This window comes from Eumetopias jubatus, unplaced genomic scaffold, assembly GCF_037043125.1.
Source record: "Eumetopias jubatus isolate StellerSeaLion01/CBP00866 unplaced genomic scaffold, mEumJub1_p1.0 scaffold_3, whole genome shotgun sequence".
NCBI classification, from domain to species: Eukaryota; Metazoa; Chordata; class Mammalia; order Carnivora; family Otariidae; genus Eumetopias; species Eumetopias jubatus.
The window spans coordinates 147,286,959-147,298,483 of record NW_028274809.1 but is presented as its reverse complement, the minus strand read 5'-3'; the positions used below and the strand labels follow the sequence as shown (position 1 = coordinate 147,298,483).

Genomic DNA, 11,525 nt, shown 5'->3' with positions numbered 1-11,525 from the left:
AATCAATAAAAATATGTCATTTGATGTAAACACATTGAATCTTCTTACATTTGCACATTTAAATGGTCATGTGATTGGTGTATGTCTAAGACATTTTCACTTTCCTGAGCTATTTTAGTGTCCACAAATGAATAAAACATATTAATCATGTTAATTTCCTCTGCATATTATCATTCCATGGTAACTATTTTTCAGGTCAAATTTAAAACATATCCATCGTTATTTATATGTTTGTTGGACACTAAAACGCTGAAGAGGCATTCTGAACCTTTTCAAAATTTCTTCTCCTTTAATGAAGTGAATTAGTCTATGTGTGTGCAGGACAAAATGGACTATATCTTTTTACATTTAACTTTTGTACGACATGAAGTGTCTTACAAATAACCAAGTTGTTTTTTTTTATTTTTTTCAACTAATGATATGGAATGTTCTTTATGTTTATATGTGTGGCAGGTAACTTTATACAGAAATGTTTACCACAAATATGTGTTAATGTTTGGTGTAGCTTGGACTACTGCAAGGTCTTTTCGGGACTTTATGTAGAAGCCTGTGATGACTGCTAGAAATCCACCACAAATCACAAATTATGACCCTGCTTCGTATGGGATTTATAGGTAAACAGTTACGTCAGCATAAATCACGGAGGACAGTCTTAGTGACCAGAAATACTTCAGTTCTCACACTGCATACCTTCCTAACAGATTGTCAAAAGGTAACTCGCCTCTCCTCCTCCTTTTGCTTCTTTCTTTTCTCTTCTCTCTCTCTCTTATTTTTTTTTTCTCTTTCAGAATCGTTAATTCTGTCCTAACAGAAGTTTGGTCAAAACAAAACCATTGTTATCTCTGAAAAAGAAACAGCGGTGAAAAGAACATACTTGTGGGCACTTCAGATGTTCACTAAAAGCCTTAAAGCAGCATTGGTCTTTCTTCATCCCTGTAAAATGGGTTGTCGCCAGGAGGGATCATTTTTCAATCAACAAAAGGGACAAGAAAATGCCAATGCTTTTTTTTTTTTTTTTTTTTTTTCACTTTCTCACAGCCACAGGGTCGTTTCCCCGGCAGTCCTGCAAAAGCTTATCAATTTCTCTCACGACTTCCTCCGCATCCACCGATTCTCTGCCCAGATCCCTGTTGGGGTGGTCAAGCTGCTCAAGAACAGCGCCCATCTCGCTGGAATCCCGGCTGGCTCTAGAATGCACATCTGCAAAGACCCTTGCCATCTGATCAGAAGCCATGAACGGAGGGTCTCTTGGTTGCTTATTGGGTGACAGATACTGACTGTCAGTGGGCAAGTATTGGCTGCTTGCTTCGGCCAGGGCTCCTGATTTTGCTTCGCAACCATCCAGAGAGCCTTTTGTTGAGGTGCAAGGCTCAATGCAAGCCTTGGTTGGGCTGCTTGATGCTGAGGGGACCTCTTGAAGGAGAGGGCTCAGGGCACGTTTGGCTTTTAAATAAGGTTTAACATTGGCAATGAGAATAGTGTGCTCTCGCTTGTCTTTTCCAAATGTACAAAAAGTCTTTTTCCCAGTGGGATTCACAGTTTCATAAGTCTCAGTCTCAACGTTAGCTTCAACTGTGGGTACAAAGAGATTTGTGCGGTAATCTGCATTTTCAGCCTGATTGGCTGCAGGGAACTGTGGCATCCAACACCTGTCAGAATGACCAAGCACTCGGCATTCATCTGTGCAATTAACGCACTCTTCCGGTTCTGTAAAACAAAAAAGAAAACAGCAAATCCAATCGTTAGGGTTGCTTTTAAATTTCTACTGAGGCTGCGATCAGCTCTCAGTGGGCTTGTTTGACCTCTGGTCTCTTAATTAAAAAGGAAAAGAAAACAATAATTAAAACATTTCAGGATGGTTGCATAAACCTGCTGGTTGAGACAATGGTTTTATTTAAGTCTATTCTCTAGACATTAATGAATTCCCATAGCCTGGGAAGAAGTAAAAAGTGGCCATTGGAGAATCATTCTCAGTAGAATAGAACATCACTGTAAACTAATCTCCTGAGGATATCAGTTAGTCTTTGTTCTGTATAACCCGTCCTGGAAATAGTGAACTTCTAAAAGGATTACCAGGATTAATTTTTCAAATCAAATAACGGGGTAAAAACTAGACCGCGTACTTCCATAACAAGTCCTAAACTGCTGCTTTTTTTAATGTTTTATCCCTATTTTGCTTGTAATTGTTATTTTGGTGACAGTCATGAAATAAAAGGTTTCCTTTAAAAGCCCACTTTTCCTACTGAGAGGAGCAAATGGAATTTTCTATCAGAATATGTTATGAATAAACTTGTCAAAAAGTGCACATTCCTATTTTATTAGATATGGGTATGGATCATGTAATCAGTTTTCTTCACTCCAGCTTTTTGTTTTGGTGTAAGTAGGTGAAAATGGATTCAGTCAACAGATACAGTTCAGATGAATGACAACTCATGATTTCCTATTTTAAATGATAATGTTTTCTGTGAGAATGTTTGCTTCTGTCTTTTGCCAATAGGCATACAGAGAATCTAAATAAAGCATTCTTTAATGATCCTTATTTCAAAGATGCTGAACAGAAAATATGAAAGAAAATTCCTTCATTATGACAACAGCTGCATAATTCCACCATCCCAATATTTTAAACTATAACTTTGAACTACATCTTCCCACTTGTCCCTTTCATCTACAAATGATTGTTTCCCTTTATGTTTAATGGTTCTTCCTAAATCAGGGACTTCTTTTTTTCCAGGAGAGGATATTTACAATTTACCTCTGTGTGATGGGAATAGAATTCCCTACACATTTAGAAACCCTTGGGATAGCCATTTAATTGATGTGAGAGGATCCCTATAAATTCATAGTGTCCTGTGCAAGACCCCCCCAAAAAATAGATGAGAGATTTAAAATAGAAAGCACTGAATTTAACAGCACTGGTAAATTTATATAGTTACTTTGTAAAGTCAGATATAAAATCTGAGTTCATATTTAAAACACATAAATAATTCCTTATCCAAAAAAGAAAAAAAAATAAACCACAAGTTGATTTATCTCAGAAGGTTTTAGGATAAAAGAATTTCTTATGAGGTTAAAATTTTTTTAGAAAGAAATCAGAATGGTGTCTTGACAGAACAAAAATACTGTGGTATTTCATACCATGTGTCATTCATATCTGTGAAATGTTAAAAATGTATTCAGGTAGCTCGCCTCTATTTTAATTTTGTCATGTTTTCAAAAAATATATTTACAATGAATGAAATATGTTAAGTTTATTATGTAATGCCCGTAAGAATGGTGAAAGGCAGTCTCAAACTGAACTCCAATATTCACACCCAGAGACACAAATATTATCTGTGCCTTGGAAGATTGTTAGGCAGATGGACATAAAGAGTGGCAGAAAAATCTAGAGACAGAAATTTTCTCAGAGGCCTTCTTGTATGGATTTAAGGTTGAGCAGACATTTAAAAAACAAACAGATATCAGAAAATTTTAATATCAGGTATTTGTTTTCTCTACCTATTCTGACTGGGAGTCATCAATATAACCTCTACAACTGTATCAGTCTGTGTTAGAAAAGAAATATGTATCATTTCATTCAACCAATTTTATCCTCTAAAAATACAGTAGAAAACTTCACTATCTGTTTCATTTGATAATAATTTTGTGTCTTTTAAACTCATGACTTTTAAAAAACTTATTTACAACCCGTACACTCTCTTTGAAATATGGTAACATAGTTTTATATTCCAATATTGAACGGGCCTTCAATTTCAGCAATTTAGGTAGCCTAGCACTGCATGAATTCAATATGAATTTAAGAAGAGAGTAAAAGAGATAGAATAATGCAGATGTATGAAAGTATAAATCGACCTTGAATTTGAAACCATCAACATGAAATGATTGTTTGCATTTCACAGCTGAAAATCTGCAGCTTTTTACTTGACTCCTTTATGTCACAACCTAGGGAGCAAATTCTGCGTATTGATTATGATACATTTTAAGCTGTTCACCTTCTGATTAGACTGTAATTTCAACGGTAGCAATTCCCAGGCAGTGAAGAAAATCTAATGGATACTTTTGTACAAGCAGCAGAAACTAGGAGCAAAAAGTGAACTATTACTGCCAAGGGTCAAATAAGAATTTATGAGAAAGTGAAATTATTTCTGGAGGAACATAAATAAACAGATGAATAGATAGGTACAAAAAAGGGACATAGGTAGTATATAATGAATGACCATCCAGACATAAAAATAAACAAAATGAGAAACATAGAAGAAAAAAAAAGGAAAGCTAAGTGAAGGGGGGGTAGTTGTGCGGGAGGGTTTCTGTCGTGTGTACCTTCTATTATATATATTTAAGATCCCCTCAATAAACTAAGTATGTATCATAAAAATAATAGTGCGGAGTATTTTCTCAAGACCTAGAGCTACAAGGTAAATAATCAAACTTCTTCCTGTACCTTAGGCACAATGGACTCAGAATAGATATGTTGAATTATATGCCACAGAAATGAAAATGAAGCAAATTATATAGACAGCCGCTATTAACATAGATTAGGTATTTGTATCAGAAAACAAATTCAGAGACCCTGGATAGAAAAAATCAAGGTAAACATAATTGATCCAAGATTCACTTTTTTCTTTTGGACCAATCTGGGATTACAAAGAAATTATTTATGCCCATTTTCACCCTTCCCTCAATATAACTTGATTATCCTTTCACAGAATGCACCCTTTGCCAAAAAAGATGGCATAATCCAAATGGTATGCAGATGAGAAACTGAGAGATAAGCATGCTTACATTGCAAAGAGAAAACTGTCCTGAAGGCCAACAGCTGGGACTCTGGGCAGTTCTGCCTATAGGGAAAGTTTACAGTGTCTCATATTTAAAATGTATGATTCCTTGAAGAATCATGTGACAATCTGATAAATTTAAATACTTGGTTAGTATTAAGAATTTTCTATACTCCCATTGCCATGTCTGACTATTATACAAGCTCTCAAAGAGAGGGAATTAACATAGTCATCTTAATTATTTTAATTTGTAATCTTAATTTATATATTTTTGTAAAAGACATAAAGTCACTCAAATGACTATAGTACTTGCAATTCAGCTGTATAATAAACCACACACACACACACACACACACACACACACACAGATGTGTGTGTGTGTGTGTGTGTGTGTGGTAAAAAAATTAGCTTTCGGGCACCTGGGTGGCTCAGTCAATTGAGTGTCTGCCTTCAGTTCAGGTCATGATCCCAGCTAGGGTCCTAGGATGAAGCCCCACATCTGGCTGAGTGCCTGCTTCTCCCTCTCCCACTCCCCCTACTTGTGCTCTCTCTCTCTCTCTCTGTCTGTCAAATAAATAAAATCTTAAAAAAATTTTTGAGCTTTCACCAGGACATAGTCCAAACAAAATTTTAAAACTCAAATGTATAACCAATGCATTCCTGAAAATTTACTATCAGTAATTGTCATAAGAGAAATACAGATGAATCAATAAAATGCAAAGGAAAGTTCTATATTCATAGTTTAGGAGATAACATAAGTACATATAAAACACACACACACATATATATACACATTTTATATATAGAACATTACATATATAATGTACATATATAGGTATAAGTCTTTTTATTTCAAATATCAAACGACATTTTAATCTTTCCCTTTGCCCTACTGTAGGTATGAAATCCATGACTGGATCAACAACTTGACTACCCCTGCTTTAGAATTTTATGTAATTCAAATTGATTTAGACATAAAGATGTCTGAAATCTGCATATTCATATTTGCTGACATATCTGAAAGCTCTCTCTTTTTAACCTAGACTAAGCAGTTTAATAACTTAATCTTAACGATATTAGGCAAGCAATCGTTTGGTGCCAAAATACACCTTCAAAGGAACTGTCATTGTGGAAGTTACATCTCTGTGAGGAAAGAAAATATTTAGGTAAAACATCAAACTACCTACCCTTACATTATTGGGTTTTAACAATCTTCCACAAAGGTGTCCATAACTTAATGTTTACAATGTGATTTTCACCTTGTAATGTCACTGTATCATTAGGGGTGCATAGCCATCTCAATAATGGGTAAAAGGTGCCAAAGATTACTATGTATAAGATTAAAATTTGCAGCCAAAGCACTATTTAAACCAGCAAGGACTAATAAAGATTAAGGGAGCCTTAGCTAAACATGATCATTTTGGGAAAAGTCAGGGGAAACAATCCTTGTGCGTTATGATTCAGTGGTCACTGCAAAGAGAACATGTCAAGGAGCCAGTCCCCATAAAATTTCTTAGTCCAGAGTAAATCTACCTATTTATTCTAGTTTCTCTCACTCTCAGGCAGGGATTTATCACAAATCAGAAATTAAGCTTATTTTCCCTGTCTTCAAAGCACCATACCACACTACTCAAAGAGAGATACTTGGCAACTAATTTGTTACTACTTATGGGAGATATTAGGAAACATAAAAGGATTTCCTCCCTCTAGTTTCAACTTGCTTGCTGCCTCCGGAGCCCACATATTTGTACAAAAACATGCATATAGTTTCTAGCATAAGAGTTTCACATATGCATCTGATTTAATTTTTTATAATGAAGAAATAAATGTCTGTGTCATAGAAATCCGAAAACCAAAATCCACAAGTCAGGGCATCAGTGAGGAGGTTCTAAAATGCTGTGGTTATGGGGGAAGGGCATTTGAGAGAGAGTTTGCTCTGCTTTTTGACTGTCAACAAAATGGTTTTATTTCTGCTTTGTAAACAGCTTTAAATAGGAATACTTTTTTTCTCTTAGTGTGGTGGTTGCTACTGTTTCTAACAGCATCTTAAAATTAGAGTTGTTTCCAAGTAGACAACTCTATAAATGGAAGTCCATTTTTTATTCGTTCTCATTTTTCTTTTTTATTTCTAATTTACCTTCTTTCACCAACATAAGCTTTCATAACACCTAATTAGCTGTCTGGAAAAGCAAAGAGCAGGCACCTATCTCTATTTATGGCTGGCACTGGTGTTTTGGAGATTAACTCTACAGAATCTAAACTAGGTACCCATCACAGATTATCCGCCTGCAAACAATGACAAGCCAAGACCTTCGACTAGCAGTTTCTGGGTACCAGTTTTCTACTGAAAGGTTTCACTGGTATACGAACAGTTTGTTTTCGCTGCCTTTTTCTGTTCTTCAGCACACACACTCAGTTTCACACATGTACACATACTCCCTTATGATTGAGACAAATTAAAATTTAATCCAAATATATTCTAACATAGCAAATAAAAAGTATCGATGCTAAAATAGAAATCTCATCAGAATACAGTCCAACAGATCTCTAATAAAATTTTCCTTGCAGTGAGTTGATATAATTCGCACGATCCTGTGAACTGACGCTTTTCTAACATAAACAATTCTTTCTTTTTTTGGTGGTTGATTATTATTCGCTTACTTTCCTTTACCATCCTATAAACTCCTTACACTTGTTATGATGATGGAGTGAATCATTCCATATAAATGACACCTTAATCTATATTCATTCAAATAATTTCCATTTATGATTTCTATGTCCCATTTACTAGCCCATTAGTGGAAAATAAACCTTTTGATTTCACTCTATGAGAGGGGTAAAAATTTCACTTTCAATATTATTTCTAGATACAGTGTTGGAAAGTTGTCTCAAAACTTTTTTTCCCTGGGTCAGAATAAGAAAGAAAGGAATACATTACAATTTTATCATGTGCTTTTTTTTCTGCTAGTGTTCACATGACTGCCAGGCTTAATTTTAGCACAATTTTTAATAAGCTTGGCGCATCCCTAGTGCAGGGAAGAAAAAGGAAAAGGTTAGGGAAAATGTGGCATCAGAGAACCAACCACTTTACTTTAGCTAAGTGATCTTTCGTCTATTGCATTGTATTTCCCGTGCTTCTTGTGCACAGGAACCTAATTGTTTTTACTAATCAAGTAACTGATACACAAATACACACATGTAGGATGTGTTTTTGCTTCCTTTATTTTTTTTAACGTAAGAGGGACCATGAAACTTGTTATAATAGGCTGACGTGCTCATCTTATGAGGATGCCTATTTACATGTTGGCAGCGATACAGTGACTAAACACTAGGTATACAACTCCAGAAACTTAACATTATTTCCTAATAATTGGCCATAAGGAATCAGAATTTGGAAACATAGTTCCCATAATAAAAAAACTCGGAGAGAAACGTATATATTTTTAGGTTGATCCACTGCCAATCAGGCTTGCAGATTTTACTTCAGTTGTGAAATACCATTCTGTCTGCTTTTGATAGGTGAAAAGCACATTTTGAAGAGGAAGTTATTATAATACCATCAAATAGTCAAACCGTGGCAGCTTTGAAGTAGCAATCCTCTAGCGTGCACCTGCATTGCACAATGCTTCCCAATGTACTGCCACGGCTGCATTCAGACACAGAAACCACTGGCCTATATCATATTCAACTGCATCCAATTGCAGCTGGGTATCTGGAGTGCTTGGAGCATTTGCACTTACTATTCAGTGCACCTGCACGCCTTCAGGGATGGTTTTAAGTGTTTGTGACCCTTTGGACATAATAACATGTCTACCAGAGAATTTTCTGGCATATATATTAACAACATATAGATAATGCTCTGAGATGAAGAAAACATAAATTAAATGGAAACTTATGTTAAAGAATGAAAGGAAAAGGATATAAGGAGATTTTATATGCCCCCATCAAGAATATTTAAAAAATGATAATCCAAACCATGCATTGGGAATTTTTGCACAAATAGAATTGCGTCCCCTGGCATACGTCTCTGGAATTAAGATTCAATTTTTATTTTTAGCCGCCCCTTCTCCCCCAGTCCCATACTGTAGGTGGAGCCATCACTGGGGGCTTACTACACTCATGAAACAAACTTTGTATTTTTTTTTTTTTTTTGAGAAAAGGACTCTGACAGAGCCTCTCAAGGAAAAACAATACAACTCAAATGCATCAGCCAAGGAAAGATAGCTCAAATTCAGTGACAATATTAGATGTGTACAGTTCAGTAGCTAGATTAAGAAGTTATACTCAAGCATTCACAAGGTAAGAATGAACAAAACACCAACTTTGTGCTTCAGGCATGGGAAGTTTTCAAGCAAAGGCACCTTGAATAGAATGTTGTAGAATAACAAGGTTGTGTCAAGGAAAGGTTTGTAGTAGATAAACCTATGTCTATCCACTTCTAAAATTCTCCAGCCTGTAAGATTTTATCTCTTCAGTAAGGCATTTGCACTTTGACTAGAAATTAGAAAGTAGGTTTAAAACCATCTAGGGGAAATAATTCATGATCAATTACATTTTGAACTATGTCAAATGAGTGTCAAGCAACAGAACTACAGAGAAGAGTGTAGACTATAATTTTGTGAAAGGCTTTGTACAAGAAGGGGTGCTTGACCTGCAATTCAAAGGATGATCAGAGTTTCAATAAATAGTGGAGAGCAGGAAAGGGATGATCCAGGTGAAGGGATTAGAAAGTGAAATAATAACCACACAGGATTGTGCATTTCATAGAAAAAGACCAGCTTTATAAGTCAAAGGACATATGTTGTAAAGCGAAAAAATAAAATAATAATGTACAGAAAATTCACTAGGATTTAAAAGAGAATGAAAAAGCTCTGAATAAAAACAAACGTAAAGAAGCAGGCCATGAAGCACTATTATAGGTATTTGAGCAGTGTATTGTATGTCTCAGAAGATTCTTGAAATATTTAGGTGCTTGATTGAAAAAGATATTAGACAACATGTATGAACACACAAAACTGAGATGAGCCACAGGGCAAGCAGCATTCAAATCAGCATTATTTCTGGAAACAGATAGCTAGAGTTTTGGCCCCAACCAGGATATCTCCAGTGGAACACAATAGGACACGACATGAATCACTGACATAGTCATTCTGACCTCACTATGACCCCATTCTGCTCACATCTCATCCTACACCTTCTAAACTAAAGAAAGTCTTATTGTATATTGATTCAACTGGTATTTTAAATATTAACTGTATAAGTCCTGTATTTTATAATTCTGCATTAGAATAATATTTCTTCTTCCTACATCTATCTATCTGTCTTCACTCTTTCTCTAATTTGCTATTATTATTGACCAACTATAAAATTGCATATGATCACGTATCTGAAAGATTAAATGATTCTTTGAGAAGGTCAGAAGAGGAAAGGTTTGGAAGAAAGAAGATCCTTTCGGTAACTAGGAAAGAGGCAATAAATACTCCTACAAGGCAAGGAGAAGAGCCGCAAATAAGGTTGATGTTGAATCTCAGAAACTTTGCAAAGTTGATTCTGGATATCATGAAGAAGAAATAACTGCAGGAAATTCCTGAAAACGTTGTCCAAAATAAGCATTTCTATTTTTGAATGAAGATAATGCCACCATTTTCCCACTAAACTATATAATCTAGTATTAGCTCCCTAACTCTTATTCTTTTCTAATCTGTCTGCCTCAATGAGATCCTTATACCCCTTGAGGATCAAGACACTGATACCATGGTATATTCTTTTGTGCTCCATTCCTTGAGCACACAGAACACACTCATTAGTCACACCTGAATGCCGTCATTGATGTAAAGGAAGACTACATTAAAAAGATATCAAATACTATTGATAATCTATAATAAGCAAAACCATTCCTTACAAATTACTTATTTCAAAACCATTGAAATTAGAATGATAAATAAAAACTTGAAACCAAACACCAAAACCAAACCAAACAATAAAAACCCCTCTCATTTATGAAGCTGTGATGTTGGCTTTCAGAAGGATCCCAGGACCTAAACAAAGTTATGCATAGTGGCTCTCTTTTGTTATGAGATATATGGGGTTTATTTTTTTTAAAGATGTATTTATTTATTTACTTGAAAGAGAGAGAATGAGAGAGAGAGAGCACACGAGAGGGGGGAGGGTCAGAGGGAGAAGCAGACTCCCTGCTGAGCAGGGAGCCCGATGCAGGACTCGATCCCGGGACTCTGGGATCATGACCTGAGCCGAAGGCAGTCGCTTAACCAACTGAGCCACCCAGGCACCCTATAGGATTTAAAGTCACATCAGCTCTGGGGCACCTGGCTGGCTCAGTTGGTAGAGCAGGTGACTCTTGAGCTCAGGGTCATGAGTTCAATTTCCCAATTGGGCCTAGAGCTTACTTAAAAAAAATAAAGTCACATCTCATCTGTCTGTTCAGTACCACATTTACATAAAAATTCAAAGTTCTCTAGTTATTATTGAGACTTAAAAAGTTCTATATTTATTATTTATTTATTACAATTTTTAATAAGATAAACATCTGCCTGGAATACATCCACTGAAGCACAGAGGTCAGAATATTTTTTCCTTGGGGACTTTTTAAAAATCAGCGACACCTTTATTGAAATCAAAGTCTATATTTAAATAATCACCTCTTTATACTTTTAAATTACAGAAAACAGTGAGTGTCCTAAAAACCTACACCTTAGCATCTATAGGGTTTTTTCTTCACTCCTACGTATCTCC

At 35.6% G+C, this 11,525-nt stretch overlaps 1 protein-coding gene across 1 annotated transcript in view; it reads right to left on the bottom strand.

Moving 5' to 3' along the window:
* Positions 1 to 1,024: 1,024 nt before the first annotated feature.
* The window catches only part of PCDH17 (protocadherin 17), a 92,125-nt gene continuing 81,624 nt past the window's right edge, over positions 1,025 to 11,525 (bottom strand). Inside the window, exon 4 of the mRNA XM_028107326.2 lies at positions 1,025 to 1,707. Coding sequence (XP_027963127.1) covers positions 1,025 to 1,707 — 683 coding nt within the window. The remainder of the gene's footprint in view (positions 1,708 to 11,525) is intronic.